Source organism: Mus caroli, unplaced genomic scaffold (assembly GCF_978045245.1).
Source record: "Mus caroli unplaced genomic scaffold, Mus_caroli_1 scaffold_5, whole genome shotgun sequence".
NCBI lineage: Eukaryota > Metazoa > Chordata > Mammalia > Rodentia > Muridae > Mus > Mus caroli.
In genome coordinates, this window is record NW_028227260.1 from 72820216 (window position 1) to 72842701 (window position 22486).

The following is a 22486-nucleotide window of genomic DNA, read 5'->3' on the forward strand; positions in this document are numbered from 1 at the left end:
CACACTGTGTATTAGGCCATTATGGGCTACACAGTGGCATCCTATCTCAAATCTAGTTGGGTAGAAAGACTTATGGATAAGGTGGTACAGACATGTAATGCTGCATTTGGTAGATGAAGGCAGTAGAATTAGGAGTTCAAGGTCATCCTTGGATCCTTGGCTACATACTGAACTTAAGAATATAATGGACTGACTATAAGAGATCCTATATCAAATACACATAAAACAAGAAAGAAATTTTGTATGTCTGTAACAATAGCCATCTAAAGATAGTCACTTCTTGAGGTAAGGGGAACTAGAGGCTATAAAAGCCACAAGTTTACTAAATAATAAAAAGTCTGGAAGCTCAACATGTCTATAAAAACATATTGTCATTTGATGGAATTTTATAAGGCCATTAAAATATTCTTTTTTTTTTTAAGTTCAAGTATCACGTACCTTAGGCTGGCATACAACTCACTTTAGAATGACCTTGCACTCAATCCTAAGGCCTGCACCACCCAAGTGATAGAGGAATATTCCCAGGGCCTGAGATATGACAATTTCCCCAAGTTAAAGGCCAATGTGGACTAAACAGTAAATTCCAAGCCAGCTTGGAATAGCAGCAATATTGAGAAAAATAATCTTAAATGTACATTTATCTAGCCATCTTTTTTAGTAATGGATTTGCTAGGGTATAAAGAAGTAGGAATTCTTATGTACAAATCACTGTGCCATAGAAAAACTAAGGTACAAATGGAACACCCAACAAGAAATATAAATAAGAACTAATATGGTAAAGTCGTAAGTTTTTAAAAGATTGTTCTCTGCATGTGCTAACCATCCTCATACACCATGGGGCATTTTACAAAAAAAAAAAAAAAAAAAAAAAAAAGAGGAAATACAAAAATAAAGCCCCATTCTCTTTCTGTTTAATTGTACATTACTTTCCTTCACTGACCTTGCTTGCCTACACTATCTTACCAAAAGCCATTTTGATTTACCACTTCAATTAGTAGATACCATGTGGGGGCCATGAAAAAATGAGATGCTGCCTTTATGACCCAGAAACATTTCAGCACGATTCTGGGAAAGAAGCATGTCCCAAACAATATTATCAAGCTTCATACAACTAAGACATCTTTAGGTTAGCTGCCTTAGCTAATTGTTCTAAAAGGAAGAAAATACCAATACTTCAGAGTCCAGGACGTTCATGTTCAGGACCACTTTTTAAAAGGCTGGGATACAGAGTGGGATTGATAAGCAAGTCCTGGACCAAAGACAGAGAGGATAGGGAGGAAGTAAAAGCATATCCCTTCTTATGCTGTATCACTGTAACATACCTTCATAACAAGTTTATAATTTTATCACCCTTGATCTACAGGTCTAACACAATATTCATATAATGCAGAATCAGATGAAAGCCCAACACTAAGCATGGAAATAGAGATTATGTGGTAATAAACTCCCTGGCTAGAAATTATTCCTCTGTTCCACCCGATGCCACACATATAGCTTTCCCTCTATACAGGCAGCAGAGACAACAGTGACTCAGACAAGAGAAAACCTTAGTAATTTAAGACTCAAAATAAAAGTAATCCCATAGCCCCAAAAAGGCTGTTATATGAAGAGAGGGGAAATAAGATCTCTGCAATCAGTTTGGTTTTGTTTCTTGGTCATCCCCTTTCCAGATAAAAGTATGGCTATTCCAAAGGTCTTCTATTCTCTCTGGAGTCAACAATAACCAAAAATAGTCAGAAACTCTAGTCCTCCGAGTGGAGTGAAATGCTTTGCCCAAGGTTCACTGTCAATAGCTGTTTCCCCAAGTCACTGTCCCCACAGTAGGACTCTTGGATATAGTCTGTTTCCATACTGATATCTAGGAAAGAAAACATTGTCAAGGTTATTTTAAAGGAGACAGGACAACTTCAAACACTTACTGTTCTCTGTTGTTACACAACTATCTTCCTAGTCTCCATCCAAGAGTAAACACATTATCAGAATATCTATTTCACATGTAAAGAAATTAAGGTGTGAAAATTATTTGTTCAGGGTCACCCAGACTGAGGCTAAAACCAGGTATCCTGATTCAGCCTACTACTTCTTCCACTGAGGGGGTGGGGGGCTAGAGGAATGACTCCACAATCATTTGCTGTTGTGGTAGAGGACCCAGGTTCAGTGCCCAGCATACACATGACAGCTTACAACCATCCTTAACTCCAATTCCAGGATATCTGATGCCCTCTTCTGATCCCCTCAGGCACCAGGCATACAAGCGTTGCCCAGACATACAGGCAGGCAAAACACATAAAATAAAATAAATAAATCTGAAAACAAAATTTTAAAGCAGGAAAAAAAATAATGAATGAGACAAGTGCCTGAAGCTGTATGCATCAAAAGCTCTGTTCTTCTAACCTAATCTGAAAAAGCCTAGTAACACCTAGGCATAGAACAAGCACATGCCAAGACTTGGCCTTTCTATTTGGAAGGCTTTAACCTACTCCAAAAAATACTTTCAGATGCTGAGAGCACTAGCCCTACCCTGTCTCCTGTGCCTTTTCAGGCCAAGCAAGACAACACTTAAGCTGTCAGAGAGCTTGGTAAAAAACTAAAGACAGGTAACTATGCAGGGACAAGTGGGAAAGAAAAGATAAGAAAGCAGGGTGGAGAAATCACAATCATTCCAGAGCCTGTGCCCTCCCTCCTCCCCAGCCCTGTCTCATCCTTCTCACTTCCCATTCCTCCTCCTCCTCCTCCCTACCTCCTCCTCCTCCTTCTCTCAGGGCCCTAAGGAGAAAAGTTTACAGGTAGAACAGCTAAACCTTGAAGAAGGTGGTCCCTGTTATGAAGAACAGGAAATTGGTTGGGGAGAGGTGAGTATTTGAGGTGGGTGAAAATAGCCAAATAAGGTCACTCGACTTGAGGGGAATCATAAGGAATGGTTCCAGAAGGTGACATCACAGGGAGGAAGCCTTTAGTCACTGGTTTCCTCTGGCAACTGGCCTTTGGCCAGGAGGCAAGCTCCCAATCATAGGAAAATGCCTAGGTTATTGCAGAAAGGCAAATAGGCTAAATTGTTCCCAGACCCAGCTCAGGCACTTCATGAACAGCTCTCCAAGCACATAAGAGAGAAATAAAGTAACCCCGAAGCAAAATAGCCAATATTCTTGCCAAGTGTATTCTAGATTCACCATGCCCCAGGGACCAAGGGAAATAAAGAACCTGGGGAAGTTCTACTTTTATTATTTCTGATGTTGCTGATATTTTCATGCTGGAGGGGAAAAAAAGCAAATTCAAGGGGGAAAAGGCCATATAACTTTTGATTTTAGTAAAATAACATTTATAGGCTTGTCAGTCTCCATTACCGACAATGATGGTTGAGACACGGAGTTTAGCTTACTTTAAACCCTTGAAGATAGCAAGGAATTGTGTATATTAATTAATGACAATCATACTGGATGTTCCCTTGATACCTCCAACCCTATACCACAGATTAATTAAACAGTATAACAAGGAAGAAAGAGCCTTTTGGTGTACTTAATCAAATACCCAGCCTGAGATTTTTGAGGAAAAAAAAAAAAAAGACTGGACCCGGGGATTGGAGCAGACAAGAACAAAATGGTAAGATCAGAAACTACTTCAGCTATCTTAAAAATAGTGTGGCTTTTCCAGGCTCCGTGGAATATGCCCTTAATAAGGAGGCAGAGGAAGGTAGATCTCTGAGTTTCAAGTCACCTTGGTCATATGCTAATACCTTGTCTCAGAAAAATAATAATAATGAGACTATATTATCTATCCTATATTTCTAAGGGCAACCAGAACCAAAGGGAATAAAATGTTCCATGCCCCATGAGGGAGTACATATGCTGTACTCCCTCTCACAGGTGTTGGCCCCTATTATCTCCCAAATATGTAACCAAGACATAATTGTTCAGGACTCTACTTTGCCCTGTATCACCAAATGTTCAAACCTCAATGATTCCCATAATTTGTATCAATTAGTATCATAATCACACACACGTTCTATCAAAATTTCACAGGCAAAAAGTAAATTTGAAAACAGTCTTAGATCTGCTATTTCCACTGTCAGGCATACCCAAAGAGCTGTACTTGAAAACTTACACCAAAATATCTGTCTCCCAGTTCAAGGTGCCCATTCTGTAGGGATGCTACGTTTGGAAAGCATCATACTCCTCCATCTCAATTACAAGCACTCACTGAGAAACCGTCCTCCATTTATTTTTCCACCAAACCACAGCACAGCCAATGGGAGAATAGAAAGTTTTCACTGAGTTCTATTTCTTAATTTAGTTCAAAAAGATACATGAAGGAAGGAACCATTTTCCATTATGTGTGCATATAGGTACATGTACATGCCACAAAATGCATGTAGAGAACCAAAGGATGACCTTAATTATCAGTCCTAGACTTCCTCTTATGAAGGAGAGTGTCTCTCTTATTTCTGCTACTTCATTCCAGGTCATGTGGCCCATATGCTTCCAGAATTCTCCTGTCTCTGCCTCCAATCTAGCAGTAGGAGCTCAGGAACTGCAGATGTACCCTTAACATGGGTTCTGGGAAGCCAAACCCAGGTCCTCACTTCACCCACCGAACCATCTACTGGAGCCATTTAGAACCCTACTTCAGCAAGAAAAGTAAGATTTTACTAGAATTCTCCTGGTTTCAAAAAACCTTAAGGTACAGTATCATTCACAGACCTTTCAGAAGGTTTACCAATAAAGCAAGAACAATTTAAAAGGGACACTGGCCTAAAGCTACCTAGTTTACACCATTATATAAAAATCCTATAATTTTCCCCCCAGAATGGCCATTGGCCCCAAGTATGTACCTCTTTAAGATCCCATTAATGTCCCAGTAAACTCCTTATTAAAATCTATAGAAAATACAATATATTTTTATCAAATTTTTTCTAAGAATGAGTTAGCCCTAAATCTTCAATTAAATGGGAAAATTTTAAAGTCACGAATTATATTCTCTATTCATTGTATTTACATTCTTTACAGTAATAGTAACAATCAATAAATTATGAAAATCGAGCTCTTAATAGATGATTGAACATATTAATAATAATTGGTGGTTACATTTATATGAGACTATTAATTGTTAGACACAGTTATAAGCACCTTCTGTAAATCATCTCACTTAATTGGCACAACCCTAGGAAGCAGTTATTATCTTTAAATTACAGTTGAGGAAAAGAAGGCTCAGAAGTAACCTACTGAGGAATATTTGTTCCAAACCTATGGTCCTAGCTATTCAGAAGGCCAAAACAGAAGGGGACCACTTGAGACCAGAGTTCAGAGACAAGCTTGAGCCACCTAATATGACTCCACTTACACACACACACACACACACACACACAAAATCCAGGCATGGATGGTAGCACTCAGGAAGCAGGAGCAGAAGGATGATTGCAAGTTCAAGGCCAGCTTATTCTACAAAAGAAGATTGTCAAAAAAACAAAAACAAAAAACCAAACAAATAACAACAAAACAGATGTAAGGGACTGGAGGAAGGGGATAAGGAGAAGGAGGATGGAGAGGGGATATTCATAGACTCTAGAACCAGACAGTTTGGATTCAAATTGCAGCTATGTGATTAGCAAGTTATACCTTGGGTAAGTTACTTAGCTCCTTTTACTTTTAGTTCTGGAGATTCAACCCAGGGGCTTGTACATGTTAGGAACAACTCATTGGTCACATAGGTGAGTGCTTAGAATGTGAATCCAAGTAGTCTAATTCTGTAGTCTGTATCTTTTAATACCATACCCTTTCTATGTAAGCCTGAAATCTCTCCATCCCCCCACTAACAACCCAAGACTTGACCCACTAGCAAAGTATCTAAAGTTGATGGTCGAGATCAGTTGACTCAGGATATTAAAATGGTTACTACAGCACCAAATATTATCATTAAATTAGAAAGACGAGTGTTCTTCTAACCATGGTGTCCTACCATAGTGTTCTAACACACCAGACAAGTCAAGCTTGAATTCAAAGAGGTCAGATCTTGATAGGCATGGAGGTCAAATCTGCATTCCCAACACTTAGGAGATAGATGTAGAACCTAGTAAGTTCAAGGCCAACCTGAGCTACATGAGATCTATTTCAAAGCAAAAACCAAGGACATAAAGATGTCTCAGCAGGTAAAGGAACTGGCTACTATGCCTGATGGACACGAGTTCAACATGGTAGAAGGAGAGAACTGACTCTTGCAAGTTGTCCTCTGTCTTCCATACATGCCATAGCCAATGCCACATGTGGATGGATGCACACAAACACATGTACATACAAAGATGTATAGTACACAAATAAATAATTTTGAAGGATTCAGAAAACTCAGTCATGGCAGTGATCACCTGTAATTCCCTCAGTTGAAGGGCACATGAAAGCATGAGGATAAGCAAGGTCATCCTTAGCTACATGACTAGCTCAAGTTCAACCTGCGCTAGAAAACCTGTTGCAAAGAAAAGTATGACTCTTAAGACAGTAAGGCCTAGTCTCAAGAAGTAAAATGGCCAAACATCTTCTCCCTATGTCCCTTCAACTATCTGTCTACCACCTTCCACAGTCAAGAAAAACATCTAGGAAGTACTACAGAGTTCCAAAGAAACATCCAAGATTTGAACCATCTCCATCTTTCAAACTCCCTGGGGATTGCTGTACAGTCACTAACAGGATGGTCAAGTCACCCTCAGCTGAGTCAGAAAACACTAAACATCCTCTCTAAATACTGGCATCAGGCAAGATGCCCTGGCCCTATTCTTAACTCAAGAAATTTCTCCCTTATTGTGGGATTCAGTGTGCTCATCTAAAACCTGAAGGCTAAACTAGAAGGCCAGCTTAGATGTTCTATAGCTCAGTATACTCCTGTGAGAAACCCTGTCTATCTAACAACAATTAGCTCAATCAAATCTTGAGGCTGAGGAAGCTCTGGGATGCTCTAAGTGTGGATGCTTTTTTGAAATGCCCCATGATACCTATCCCTCTGCTCATTGGTAGCACACACCATACAAGATGTTTTTTATCTTCACCACCTTTTTAATACCTACAAATATATCTAACTACTCAACTGTATTTAGAAATAAATTAGAGATAGTTCTTCATAACTTCCAGCTAGATGTGATGATGGCACATGTCTGTAATCCCAACACTTGGAGACAAAAGCAGGAGGGTCAAAAGAAGCCTAGTATCTCCCTAACCTTTCAGTAAAACTAGAGGAAATCTATATGATGCTGTCAAACAGGCACTATACAATGTAAGAAGAGAGGAAGAGAAAGCTACAAAGGTACTATTTCTTTGTTTATGAAGACAGGGTTTTGTTATGTTATTCAGGCTGACACTGAATTCACTATGTAGCCTAGACTGTCCTCAACCTCATAACATCTTCCTGCCTCAGTCGCAGAGTGCTGGAATTACAGGTAGAAGCCACTACACCTAACTCTTTTTTTTAATGTCATGAATATTTACTTTTTTAATTAATCATACACTCAACTCTTATAAAGCTTTTCCTGCTTGCCGAGAGCTCTTCGATAAACTTACCACCTTCATAATGCAGTTTCACTTATTTTCTTTGTTTCCTCGGGGGGAAAAAAATACAGAACAGATGTGCCTACTCCTGCTTTGACTTGATGTCCCAAGGTGGGGGTGGTACCGCAGGATGGCTTCCTCTTCTCTGGGAAGAAGGAGAGAGGATAATGGGGGAAGGGTAGTGAGGGTGGGACTAGGAAGGGGGCTTCAATCGGGATGTAAAGTAAATTAATTAATTAATAAATAAAAAAATACACAACAGCCAAAAGCTTAAAACTCAACAGAGAAATAAATTGCCAAGAGTCCTCATGCCAGTATTATTAGCAAGATCTAATGCAATGTATCAGAAACTCTACATTCTAAACTGGTACTCAACAAACAATAGTGCAGAAATATAGAAAGAGAAAATAAATACCCTTGGGAAAGCACTGTGTTAACTCTATCTCTAGTATACTCCAATACATCGAAGGTGCTCACATACTAAAGAATCTCTGAAAGTATGCATATGAAAAAAAAAAAGATATACAGTGCCATATACCACTGTGCCATCAAGGCTGTCAGGAATATCAGTATTAGAAGAGTCCCTAAAGTTTACCTATTACTGGCACAGGTCCCTTATGACAACCTCAATACTGAGCGGACAGAAAGGAATTAACTAATGGCATACTTTATTTGGATAAGCTTTCTGTTGTTTTTTAAGACGTGTAGTGCAAGCTGGATACAAACTCATTATTTTGTAGGGAATAACCCTAAACTCCTGATTGCCCTGCCTCTACTTCTCAAGTACTGGGCGTGTAGGCCTATACCACCATGCCTAGATCTTCTTCATCAGCTAGAACTTTATTTCCTTTATTTTTAGTAAACTTTGCTGCTGTGAAAATTTGATAAGCACAATTAGTTTACACTAACTCAGTTGTATATATTTGTAGATTTAACAAAATGTTAAGAAAATTGAGACACGTAGAATATTTCCCAGTCTTCTGCTTAATATGACAACTAAAGATATTTTTAGGAGGCTGAGTCAGGAGATTATCATGCATTTTAGGCCAATCTAGACCAACAGAAACTTTAGGTTTCAAAAACCAGAAACAAAATTTAGGAGTATATCTATTTAATATTATAGACTCAGGCAAGACTTAGAATTTCAGCTATTGGCAGGTATCTATATATTCACAGAACTCCTTAAAAGGTCCTAGGATCACGTTCAAGGAAATTGTTTGTTTGTTTGTTTGTTTGTTTGTTTGTTTGTTTGTTTGAGACAGAGTTCCTCTGTGTAGCCCTGGCTGTCCTGGGACTAATTCTGTAGACCAGGCTGGCCTCAAACTCACAGAGATCAGCCTGTGTCTGCATCCAGAATGCTGTAATTAAAGATGTGTGCCACCACCGCCAAGCTTCAAGGAAATTTCGTTTGTTCAAATATAAATAACACATAATAAATCTTTTTAAAAAAAACCAACAAGCATCTCATCTCCTTATATAGAATGAGAACAAATAGTCTAAGTTGAGTTTTACTTTCTATTTCCCAACAACCACCATCCACGTTCATGTAATGCTGAGCTAACCCTCCAAACTAAGAGATCTTCTATCACAAATTAGAACCTGGAATTGCAAAGGTTTTCAGCTCTATCAAGCATGAAGTAAAAGGGATGAACAGCAAAGCCAGTCAATTATGAAAAACCATCCTCATCATGACCTGACCAACGGACAGCCCCAAGGAAGACCACCTTTGTACTGCTCGTTTGTTTGTTTTCCCTTTTTAGGGACAGAAGAATGAGGCGGGGTAGCAGAAAAGATTGGAAGTTAAGAAAGAAGCAAATGATAAACTCAGTTCTATCTTTCAAAGATCAGACAGAGTCAGGATCTATCTTGGATGATCAGAGCCTGTATAGACATGAAAAGCCCAACCCTGACAGTACTGCTGGGAGCCAGATCTCCCCCTCCAGGGACCCTGAGTCTAGAAATTCCAGTGGGGGTAGGGGTAGCCTCCCAGGAATATACAATGGAACCTAAGAAAGACTGTTGCTAAGCAACACTATTAGAACAGAGTTCAGAATAATTGTAGCTGTCATCACTTCTCATCCATAGAGAATTAGATTTGGAAGCATGGGGAAAGACTAAATGACCTCTAAATGTCCCTTCCACTTCCACAATCTGGTAAAGCAGTTGGATTACAGTAACAGACCAAAGAAAAGGCACCACCTATTTTTATGTTGTTTTTCTTTTTATGGGGGGTACTGTTAGGATTTTTTTTGGGGGGAGGGAGTTAGACAACCTCACTCTATATAGCTCAAGCTGGCCTCAAACTCACTACAATCTTCTATCCTCCCAAGTGCTACAATTACAGGCATGAGCTGCCATGCCTGGCAACACTTCCCTTACAGGCTGACATTACAGGCACTTAGAGAATAATGCAGTAGTCAATACCACCCCATCACTGACTGACAGAGCAACCTTCCCCCCAAGATGAAAGTAGAGGCTATTTTGTGCTTTGACTTTTCCCTCTCTGTGCAAGAGATTTTCCATGGATAAGTATAAATGAAATCCCCAAGATGGTACCTGTTCTGTTCTCTACTATCTACACTTTCACAAAGGGCTCAGCAAATTGGGAAAGCAAGACTGGAGAGAAGATAGACAAGGTAGCTACTCGTCTGTTATGCTAGTATGAGGGAGGCTGAGGTAGAAAGATACAGAGTTCAAGGTCATCCTTGCCTATATATCTAGTTCAAATCCAAATTGGGCAACATGAGACTCAGTCACAAACAATAAATCAAGTGACTTCCAAGATGGCTCAAAGGGTCACCCACTTACCAGCCAAAGCTGACCACTTTATTCACAGATGTCATAGTGAAGAGAACTGACTCCCGAAACTTGCCCTTTGATGTCCGCTGGGGTGTGTGTGTGTGTGTGTGTGTGTGTAGATAGAAGCTATATAATTTCATTATTGGCGAGGCAGAAATAGGATTGCCTGGAATCAAGGCTAATTTGCGCTGCACAGCATGACTCTGTCTCAAAACAAACAAAACAAAACACCCTCAGGAGGTAGTTCACACCTGTAATTCCAGAAATTCTGAAGCAGAGTCAAGAGGATTGCTGTGAGTTTGTTTGTTTAAAAAAAAAAAAAAAAAAAAGGTATTTTATAGGGCCCTGAGGGCTACACAAGAAATTGTTTCCAAAAAGTAGAGAGAGAAGGGGGAGTTGGGGGGGGGGTGGCGGCGCAGCAGACAGAGGCAGAAGCCTCCCACACAACCTTCATTCCTGATCCCTTGCCCCACCCTCAAGTCTACAGACAGGGCTGGTTCAAGGGTTAGAAGCCTGAAATTCTGCCCCCTATTAGTCAAGTACCACTTTAGTGCCACTTCAGTGGCTCAAGCAATGCTAGGAATGGCAGGAAAATCAACAGTTCATACAGCCCCTGTTAAAGTTTAGCTGAATGCGGACCCAGAAGTTTTCAAATACTTCAAAGGAGCTGGGCTCTGTCTATCATGGATGATACTATCCAATAAGCACTGACGACTTTTTCCCCTTACTTGCTAAATCCCAGTAAACCAAACAGGTTTTCCAAGACTGAATCCTCCCCCTCAAAAAAAGACCTAACCCCAAGTTGTAGCCTTCCTGTTTGTATGCAACATCACTCATGGCCCAGTCCGTCCTCCGCTATCGCCAGTTTCAATCTAGACCATGGGAAGAGTTGTTCTTGGTAGTATGACAACAAATCGCAGCATTTAGGTGGTGGAAGCAAGAGGATTAGAAGTTCAAGCCTAGCCTGGGATTTATGAGACACTGTTTCATCAAACCAGTTAAATAAATAAATAAATCGTAACAATAAATCATAAAGTTTGAAATTAAAAACTCAAAATCTTGAAAAATTAATCTATTTTTAAAGTAATCCAAGTGAGTCTCCTAAATCTTTGAAATTAAACAACAACAAAAAAAGTGAAAGATGGAATTGAGAGGGAAAGACCTTCTCCAAAAAAGGTTTATTTATTTTTATTTTATGTTCATGAGTGTTTTTGGCAGCATGTATGTATACGACAACTGTGCCTGATACTTAAGGACACCAAAAGACAGAGTCAGATTCCCTGGAACTGGCATTACAGACAGTTGCAAGCTGTCATGTGGGCACTGAGATCAGAACCTGTGAGAGTGCCTTGTTGGGCAATCTCTCCAGCACCAGGAAAAGCATTTTAAATTGAAATTCTCTTCTCTCCAGAAGGGATAGATGGGCTGGTCATAGGGGAGTCTGTGATCCTAGCACTCAGAGGGCTGGGTTGAGATGGCTAAGAGCTGGAGGCCAACCTCTGCTACAACAGTATAGGACCTTGTCTTGAAAAACATCAAAGATCAGACTTTGGGAACTAGCAACCAGAGACAGTCCAAAAAAAGTGTATTTCAACATATTTAAAGTAGGCTGCCCTGGCTAGGAGAAATTAGCTTTAACAGCAAAACTGACTTTGTCTAACACAAACGAAGAAATCTGATTTTACACTACTATTCCGTATCTTTCATATTTTAGAAATGGTTGAGTACGCAGTACAGAAGGAGTGGAAGCCGGGTTTAGTGGTGGCTACAATCCCTGCACTTGAGAAGAACTACTTCCAAAAGAGTTTTTAAGTATATCTCAGGCTACAATGTGAGTTCAAACCAGCCTTGGCTAGAATCAAACCCTCTATCAAAACAAATGAACAAGCCAGGCTTGATGGCTCAAGCCTGTAATCTCAGCACTGTGGAGGCTGAGGCAGGAAGACTGGCAAAAAAAAAAATCTGAAAGCCACCTACATTATATAGGGTAAGATCCTGCCCAACTAAAAGGCCTCGAAACAGAATACATGTGATAAGAAAACAGAAGGGAAGACAACCGAGGGGAGGAAGGAAACCTGCCTGCCTGACTGACGGAAGTCTTGGGGTGAAGGAGGCGACAGGAGGGCAGTGGAGGAGGGGAGCAAAGTGTAATTTCACATATGTATATACTTTTACAAAGTATACTTTTATATAAGACCAGGAGACTCTGTCTCAAAAAAAGAAAAAAGAAAAACACCCCCCCCCCAAAAAAAAACCCACCTTTGTATTTCTTAAGAACAGAGTTCTGAGAAGGCAAGGACGATTCGGCAGTGTAGCTAGAATACAGTAAGGGTAGCAAGGAAACTTCAATATAGACACAAAGACCTCCCGTATCTATTCACTCTCCTCTCTTCCCAGGCGCCCTCATCCCTTCTCCAGCATCCTAGTCACTATCTCAGTTCTACCAGGCTCAGGCAGTACTAGAGAGATGGGTAGGCTAGCAATATACAACATAAGAGCCCAGCAAGCCCCATTACCTAAGAAACACAATTCACAGTGGTCATAGGGCCTTCATGAGCAAGGACCTGGCGTGACTTGCACAAAAGCAAGCAGAGCTCATTAGTCAAGCACATACCCCTCCCCCACCCCTCCCTACTGGGCATCCGGCCCCCCTAGGCCTCACTCCCTGGAGGCTTCTGCGCGCAACAGCCAGTAGGGTGGAGACCAGATCTCAAATCAACCACCACACTAGATAGGTGTGGCCCCCACAGGAGAAAACCTATACCTCACAAAACGGTCCTAAGGGGATAGAGAGGCACTATGTCTGACAGGGATTTAATAGAGGAAGAGAAACCTGCCCTGTCTTCCAGTAGGTTGAGTGGGCCCCTTCACAGACTTGTGCCTAATGAAGTTTTTGTACCCCTGGGTAAAGTAACCAAGTTGATGAGACCCTTCACAAATCTTCATTTCCCAGGGGAAAGCAGTTGGGGCTGAGACGCGGTGGAAGGGGGCAGAGCAGAAGTGGGGTAAAAGAGGGGCGGTTATGGGAAAGGTGGATGGGTGTGCGGGATCCGCCCTGGGCAACTTCCTCTCTCCTCCCTGCTTCTCGGTAAGCTTGGGGCTCTTCTGAGACAGTGATAGCATTGCTACAGAAAGGCGCCAATTCCTGGGCCGGGGAAATGTTCTCAAAAGTAAAGTCGTTTTCCCAGTTCCCAAAGACGCTTTAGAATAGGGGATTTATCCAGTCCCTCAAAGAGTTTCCACTGCCTCATCCCAGAGGCGGGGAACTGGAACCCGAGAAAGGCTGGCTCCTCCTTATCCACACTTCTAGTTTGTACACCCTGTCACCCTCTAGAGCGCTCAAATTAGGGCTCCACTATCTTCTCCTTCCTAGGGCCTTAGAGGACAGCCCAGCATCCCCGGCAGGCCTGTGAGCAACCAAGCCCGAAGCCATAAATTGGCAAGGGTCAAGCTTGGAGCCCCCAGGGCCGACCGCGCTAGTCGTCGGCACTCACCGTCTTCGGCATGGTGGCGGCAAGGGCAGAGGAGTTGGTGAAGTTTGGCTGGAAACTGTCGGGCTGCTCTGAGCGCGCAGTACACTTCGGCAAGGACTCCGGAGAACCGGGTGCTCAGATTGGGTCCCACTCTAGCGTTGGGCGACTGCTCCGCTTCCTGCTAACGGGCCACGACTTTACAAACCCCACCCAGGAAAGAGCCGCCCCCGTTGCGCTGCTCGCTCCTTTATGTGGCCGGGCTTCCGCGCCTCTCCCCGCCCTCCCGCCAGCCTGCCCGCGGCTTCGGGCATGGCCCCGCCCAGCCCGGCCCAGCCCAGAGAGGCTACTCTGGCCACGTGGGGGGCCAGGCTCGGGGCCAAAACTCCCCAAGGACTCCCACTCCCCACTCGTGCCCACTCTGCCCCCTCCCACCTTTCCTCACTGCCCCCTCCCTCCAAGTTTCGACCATCTGACCCCGCCCCCAGTCTGAGCCAGAGCTTGACTGGGGGGCCACACCCTAGCAGATGCTTCTTCAGCCCTGAACCGCGAGTTACCACTGTTGGGAACCCATTGCCTAGTAGAGCTGCCGAGTTCCCTCTCTAGGAAGCCTTGTTGGTTAGAAAGTTCCCGCTTGTGGATATTTGAACTCCTCTTTTTCTCTGTGACTTCCAATCATGCCACACCTAAGTTCCCTGGGACCACCACAACTCCTCTGCTGTCCATAGCAGCTCCTAAGAGTTCTGCTACTCCTCAGGAAACTTCTGGACTAAACTTCAGCTCCTCCTCAACAGTTTCATTCCCTTCTAGAGGACTCATTTAACCTGTGACATTTCCTTCGACCTTGTATTTATTTATTTTTTTCATTTTCTCCGGAACTGGGATCCTTTTCCAATCATCTGTCTTCTATGTTCACTTTCTGTCCTCCATTTCCCACTCTCCTCACATCAGTGTCCTGGTCTTTTCCTTAGCCCTTCCCCAACATTTTGGATTTGTTTTGTCTGTCACCAGAGCTGGCTTTAAACTCATTATTTAGCTTAGGTTTGTCTTGAGCTCTCAATCCTGCGACACTGGCTTAGGTTTGTCTTGAACTCATAATCCTACTACCTCAACTAGATTGCAGATGTCTGACACCGGTTCTATTCACTTGCTTTGACACAGCGCACTAACAGCAGCCAGTTGACTTGCATTCCCAATCCTCCTGCTTCTGCCACCTTAGTGCTCAGAGGATACCAGGCAGACATTCACTTTTTGATAAGAGTATAAGACTCCCCGGTGAGATATGCCCTCCAGTTCTGGCAACTGTGCAGGAACATGGATTGTGTGTCTTTCATGAAGTAAATTACCATATACCTCAGTGATGGAGAGTCAAACACAGAATAGTGGAAAGGACACCTCAACACTCACCAGGCTTCAGATCATTGTTTTATCATGAACTTATCCTGTATCCTCTGCACTTTCTTGGGTAATTCCCTTCTCCTCTCTAGTATTGAGTTTCCCCTTCCTTAACAATGACCAAACTACAGGGTTTCCAAGGTTCTTTCCCATCCAAACATTACAAAAAGAGGAGAAAGAAGTAGCCTATTCAGGAAAAAATAAAAGGAAACATAAAGGTTGCATAAAGTCTTGCTTTTACACTCATGAGCCGACATGCCTCTATTTCTGTCACTGATACCACAGTTCATTGATAGGTGGTAGGGGGAAAAAGAATGTTCTCTGTCAAAACCCAAGTATTTGCCTCAAGGAAAAGTAGCACTTTTCAGAAGACTTCAGTAGTAGGAGTAGAAATGGTAGCCAGTCAATCCTTGATACTGCCATGGCCCATGGACCCTCCACCCTATTCAGCCCCCCAAATTTAAAGGAACTCACTGATTTCTTCATTCATGTTCACCTAGAGCCTAAAAGATCTTGGCATTAAATAAATACCTAAAATAAGTCCACTGCAGACTAGTTCAACTTTCTGGAACGTGCAAATCCCCAGTATGTAATTCCCTAACTCCCATGTGTATGTGCACATCCCCAGCCATGCCACATCCTCCCATTTACTCCCTGCAATCACATGCAGAAAGGAAAGCTGGGTAGCATGTTAAGGAGCTGAGGAAACCACTAAAAAGCTAAGGGAGGCATGGGAATCCAAGTGGAGAGGAAAGGATGCCATAGGGTGGGGGAAAATAGAAGAGTGAAGGAAGTAGGAGGTTTAGACCTAGAGAATGAGAGATTGCAAATACTAAAAGTACCAAAAAATGATGGTTAAAATCAGGACGGGGTGGGGGGAGAACCAGTGAAGTAATGCCCCACCTTCCCACTTCACCACACAGAAGCTGTTTAAAGTAGCGATGGTTGATGGTTACTGTGGTCAAGCAACTGGACATTACTGGGATGTCAGACTTGAAATAGTCTAACTTCAGTGCAAAGCAGAGGCAGCTGTGGTGTTTTGCTGTTCTTCCCTATAGTCAGGGATATTATTCATCTTATTCCTACCTTTTTGTATGCCATTCCACGTTTACATGATGGATACTTCTATTCTATCCCCCCAGCCAACCTCTTATTGTGGTCATATGTGATCTGAGAATTATACCAATCTTGCTGGGACCAGATTAATCCCTACAATTAATTTTAGAAATGATCTGGCTTATGCCAGTCTGTGAGGAGAAAAAGACATGGAAATAAAGTCTGGACATCCACACATAGATTGGCTCCCTTGAGGGGAATAGGGAGCATGAACAGATTTGGGATTTTTCGATGTGCTAAATTCCTAACATTCAAGGAATGCTAGGCAAGTGTGTTATTAAACAGTAAAGCAAGGTAGGGTCACAAGGAGGAGAGGCAGTGCAGGAGTATTCTAGATCCAGTGTCCAAGAAAGCTGGAGACATCACAGGGAAGGGACGGCAGATTGAGCAAGGAGATTTAGGGGCTGGAGAGTTGGGTCCATTGGTAAACTTATTACACAATAAGCATGAGGGCTTGACTTCGAATGTCACCATCTACCTAAAAGACTGGCAAGGAGGTATATGAGGATAAGGATGGTACAGAGACAAATAGATTCCAGAAGCTTTTTGGCCAGCCAACCGAGAGACTTAGTGAGCTCCAGGATCAGCAAGAAACCTTGTGGTAGACTTTAGCATGAATCAGCCTGGCTAGTCTAGCTAAAAAAACTTATCACAGTTCCATGGTTCTGATCACCAAAATTTGTACTTATACTATTGCAATTTCTCCTTCCCTACATTCAACCTCACCCACTTCCCTGCCTCTTTTCCTTCACTCTTCAACCTTCCTCCACCGTTTGGTATCCTTTTCCACTCCACTTGGATTCCTATGCCTCCCTTTTAAAGTAGTTTGCTCAGCTCCTTGACATGTTACCCAGATGTTCTTTGTACATGTATTTAAAGGGAGTAGATGACTGGATGCGGTGTGTGTACATGTGCACATTCTGAAGCTAGCTATTCTAAAAGAATAGACAGCTGTCACTCCAACAGATCAAGTTCAACCTATGACACAATGTGGTTGAGAGTAAAAATCAAAGTCACAGGGAACTCTTTTCTTGGAAAGAAATAACCAGAGTTTGAGTAAGAGCAAAGAAAATGTTACCTACCATATAGTGAGTGTTAGGGACTCGCAGGTCACAAAAGACTTTTCCTGTTAAGAATGAAGAGACTGAGAATGAAGTACTTTTTGGAAAGTCACATGGTTTCTTAATAAGAAGAAGCTGGGCCTGGGTCCTGTGAGTCTATGTCCAGTCCACTTTCTTTCCACCAGCCTAAACACATGGCCTCAGTCCCAGACTGTGACAGGCATACTCAAGGGGGTTGGGGAGGTGCATTTTATGACTCCTCTCACCATAGCACCTAATGGGCAGCCTGGAAGCTGGGGATGGCGGATGGGTAATGAACAGCAGTGACGAGGCATCTTGCCAGCGCCAAGTGCCTGGGGATATTTATTATTAATCACACTAATGGACGACAGGGAGGGGAGAGGAGGGTTTTTTCCTGGCCTTTCCTCACATAAAGTTGTTAGCATTTCAGGATCTTCCTCCAGCCAGGAGATCAATTCCATTTGAACCAGTGTCCTCTTAGAATATGAAATGAGTCCTGCCAACAGGGACTCCCAGTCTAGTCAGTAGATCCCAGCTCTGTCCCCAAAGACACATGTGACCAGTCTGCATGCATGGCTTGTGTTCCCTCCACAAAGCATGCATGCTTCACACTTGACACTTCTAGAAGGATGTGCCCCATTCCTCCCTCCTGCTATGTGCCCGACAGAGGAGGCTACCTCTTAGAGGCCAGGCTCTGCGAAGTGTGCTCACCCTCATAATCCCTAGCAGCTCTCTACTCCTTAGCGGTTTTGCTTTTAGAATCGTCTTGTATGTGCACAGTATTGTCTTGTTTAATACTCCTCTGTTTGACCACCTCCATTGGTCAGCAAATTGGGCTCTGCTGCTGTGTGTCTGTCTTCTACAGCTCCCTCCCTCTCCTGTCTCCCAACAATGCCTGAGGTCCACCCTTACTAACTGGTTTGGATTGCGAAGACATGTGCCTCCATGGTCATCTTGCCTTTAGGCTGCCCTGCCCTGCCCCCTCCCTGTAGTCAACATGGTGATCTTCAGAAATGGCAACTTTGACCTGCCCTTGGAGTTGGCAGGTGTCCTGCCTCATAATGCACACACTTCACTTCCCTTCCCAGCCTTTTCTTCCTCCAGCTCCCTGACACAGGCCTTACCCTTCAGCCAGGCTACTCTGGCCACAGGCAGTGTGCACCCTCTTGCCCCTGTACCACCTGGGCCTCACATCCATGAAGCCCTCCCCCAGTCTCTACACCTTCCTTGTGTTCTCTGCTTCCCCTTAGCTCCTATAGCATCCACAGTCAATTCACAGTGCTCATCAGGTCTCCCCTCCACATTGGCTTTGTCTAGTGGACTGCTGCTGTTTTCCTTCTTTCCCTCTATTCCGGGAGAACACCTATTCTTATTTTTAATCCTGCAGGTTTATCAGCATGTATTGTGTCTTGGTCTATTAAGGGCAAAAGTTGTGGTGTTGATGGTATAATGGTTAGTGTGGCCGCCTTCTAAAGGCAAAGTTCCCCCTTTACTTCCTCAGCTTCTCCTGTTAGGGGACAAGACCAATGGAACAGATTCTCCTGTTTCCTTATTACTTTCTCAATTCATAACAACAACAAAAAGCTCAAAAACTGTCCAGCTTAGTTGTTTTGTGTACTTTACAGGAACATTCTACTGTTGTGCACAGAGGCATTTACAAGGTCATTCACTACAATACTGTAATAATTAAATAAAACAATCTGAATGTCAACCATTAGCAAGTTTCTAAACACATTATTATAATTCTGAAAATGTACCTCAGTAGTAGAATACAAAAAATAGTATATCAATTCAAAAGGTTCAGCTTTTTGAAAAACACAAGCTATCATAAAATGAACTTTGGGTCTTTTATTAAGTCACAGAACAATAATAGTGATATGATACCATTTATGAATTATACATGTTTATAAGTCTCCAGTGAAGGAGAAAGGCTAATAACAATAGTTATCTCTGGAAACAGCAGAAGTATTGAGAAGAATAAGCAGGCTGGAGAGATGGTTCTGTGGTTAAGAGCTCATACTGTTCTTCCAGGGAACCTGAGTTTGGTTCCCAGAATCCATATTGGGCAGCACACAACCACATATAACCAAGGTTCCAGGAGATTGAAATCCTTCTCCTGACTTCTGCAGATTCTGCACTACACACACACACACACACACACACACACACAGAGAGAGAGAGAGAGAGAGAGAGAGAGAGAGAGAGAGAGAGAATTTTAAAAGTAAAAATAAAACATTTTTAAAGAAAGGGAGAACTATTACTTCTTGAAGTATACACTTTATACTGATTTTTTTCAATTACCATAAATTACTGTGGTTAGGGGAAGGTAGAAGTAGGACATGGTATTCTTTTGTTGTTATTTGTTTGTTTTCAACAAGGTCTCACTGTTTGTTGAGAGATACTGGAGATAGATAGTGGGAACCAAACCTAGGTCCTCAGGAAGAGTGCTATATATTCTTAACCTCTGATTCACTTCTCCCGCCCCTGGAATACTGTAATTCTTCTGAAGCTCTGATTAGTCTTGAATTTGCTGTGTAGATCAGGCTAGCTTTGAGCTTGAAGTGCTTCTACTGCCTCTGCCTCATAAGTGCTAGAATTACATGAGTGCACCCCAGAGCCCAGTGTAAATGACCTTTAACATAATATATAAAACAATCTGGACATAGTCTCATGTGCATATAGTCTCATGTGCATATAGTCTCATGTGCATAATCTTAGCACTTAGAAGGGTAAGGCCAGAGGATTGTAGTGGATGTGAAGCCATCATGGGCTAATAAAGTATTCCAGGCTATCCTGGGTTGTAAGATTTTTTCATAAAAGAAAAAAAGGTTGGGGAAATTGCTTAGTGTTTAAGAGCATTTGCTGTTCTTTTGGAGGACCCTGGTTCAGTTCCCAGTACCTGTGGGTTGCCTCACAAAAGCCTGTAACTCCAATTCCCGAGGTAACTCCTTCTGGACCTTGAAGGGCACCAGCATGTACATACAGCACACATACATTGAGGCTTTAAAAGGGAGTTTGGCTGTAATTTAGTTGGTAAGATGCTTGGTTGCTTAGCATGCATAAATCTCTGGGTTTCATCCCAGACACAACATAAATGGGGTGTGGTGGCACAGGACTGTGCCAGGAAGACCCAAAGGTTAACTATTCTCTGACCTTTGAACATGTATTTTGACATGTGTGCATACTCACACACAAACATGCACACATACACACACACACACACACACACACACACACACAATTTAGTTTTAAATTAAAAAAATAAATTGAAAGACATCTTTGGCTGCATTGAGATAAGACTGGACCATGACACCTTGTCTCTAAACTAAACTGAACAAAATGAAATGGGCCAGCCACATGGCTCAGTGAATAAAGGTGTTTGGCGTGCAAGCCTGCCAATCTGAGTTCAACCCTCGAATCCACATAAAAGTGAATGGAGATGATTTATTTCATATTTTCTTGATGTGAGTGGCCCAGCCCATGGTGGGTGGTACTGTCCCTGGACAGGTAGGATGAGGTTGTATAAGAAAGGTAGTAAAGAAATCCACAATGAGCAAATAAGTAAGCAGCATTCCTCCATGACCTCTGCTTAGTCTCTGTCTCCAGGTTTCTGCCCTGAGTTCATGATAGACTGTAAGTCATAAGCTGAACTAAACCCTTTCCTTCACCACATTGTTTCTGGGCAATGTTTTGTTTGTTACAGCAACAGGAAGCAAACTAGGACACCATCAGTGTTGGAATTTTGGCTGGCTTGATCCTGTGCAGGTAACTACAGCTATTGTGATTCCATGATTGCAATGGCAATGTCATGTCCAGAAGACAGCATTTCACAGAACTCTTCCCCATCCTCTTTCTTCCATTCTTTCTGCCTCTGCTTCCTTCATGGTCTCTAAGCCTTGGTGGAACATTGATAAAGATGACCCATTTAGGGATGACCACTCAGTCTCTTTTTGGCACATTAATTGTTGCCCACAGCAAAAAGAGGCTTCTCTAACTAAAAGTTTGTAGAGCCCAAGTCTACCTGTATTTAGAAGCAAATTTGACAACATGACCATTAGGAAAATAACAGTAGGGAAGAAGATGTTCTGCCCTAGAAACTACAACCTTCCCAGACATAGGCTTTCAACCAGGATTACAGTGCTATGCATGAATTCATTTCTGTATAACAGCCCTCAAATTCAATCAGAAGTCTGCTGATATATTTTCTATCCTGGCAACCTATATGGCATAGTAACCTCTTAGCACTATGATATCTAGCCAGAAAAAAAAGGAGAGAGAGAGAGAAAGAGAAAGAGAGAGAGAGAGAGAGAGAGAGAGAGAGAGAGAGAGAGAGAGAGAGAGAGAGAGAGAAGTTCCCATTCAGTTTGAGATGGGCGTCTCATTTCTGATAACCAAAGTTTGTAGACAGGGTTTCATTGTGTTGCTCAGAATGGTCTCAAACCTATGATCTTCCGGCCTCCATTTCAACAATGCTGGGACTAGAAGTATGAAAAGTATGTTGAAAATGATAAAGACCTTTCACATGGAAAATGGTGATCATAGCTGTGTGTATTGCAGGTATAATCATTAGTGCTTAGGATATATCTCCCTTTGATCACATGTATTGTCCATAGGCTCCTTGGCTTCTCAGGATTTGTTTGTATATTTGTTTGCATGTGTGCTTTTTGACCTACTATGTAATTCCTACATATTTCTACTATGTGCAGTGGTCTCTTCCATGGCTCACCTTTACTTTTTCTCATTCCTTGGGCACTGGCGTTGAGCTAGAAAACATTCTAGTCTTCAGCTAAAATGTGCAGATAAAAACATTACTAACTTTATATTGAGGGCTTTCCAGCACATCAGACAAGGTGCTGCATATCTGAAATGCCAGATATTATGGAGACCAAAGCAAGAGAATCATGAGACCAAGGCCAATCTGGGCTACACTATGAGACCCAAGAAAGAAAGAGAGAGAGAGAGAGAGAGAGAGAGAGAGAGAGAGAGAGAGAGAGAGAGAGAGAGAGAGAGACAGGGAGGGAGGCAGGGAAGGGGGAGGGAGGGGGGAGGGAGGGAGGGAGGGAGAGAGAGAGAGAGAGAGAGAGAGAGAGAGAGAGAG

The 22486-nt window shown here is 42.4% G+C and overlaps 1 protein-coding gene across 1 annotated transcript in view; it reads right to left on the minus strand.

Moving 5' to 3' along the window:
- Msn (moesin) overlaps positions 1 to 14052 on the minus strand; it is a 71616-nt gene extending 57564 nt beyond the window's left edge. Inside the window, exon 1 of the mRNA XM_021153382.3 lies at positions 13820 to 14052. Coding sequence (XP_021009041.1) covers positions 13820 to 13831 — 12 coding nt within the window. The 5' untranslated portion in view covers positions 13832 to 14052. The remainder of the gene's footprint in view (positions 1 to 13819) is intronic.
- Positions 14053 to 22486: the final 8434 nt, after the last annotated feature.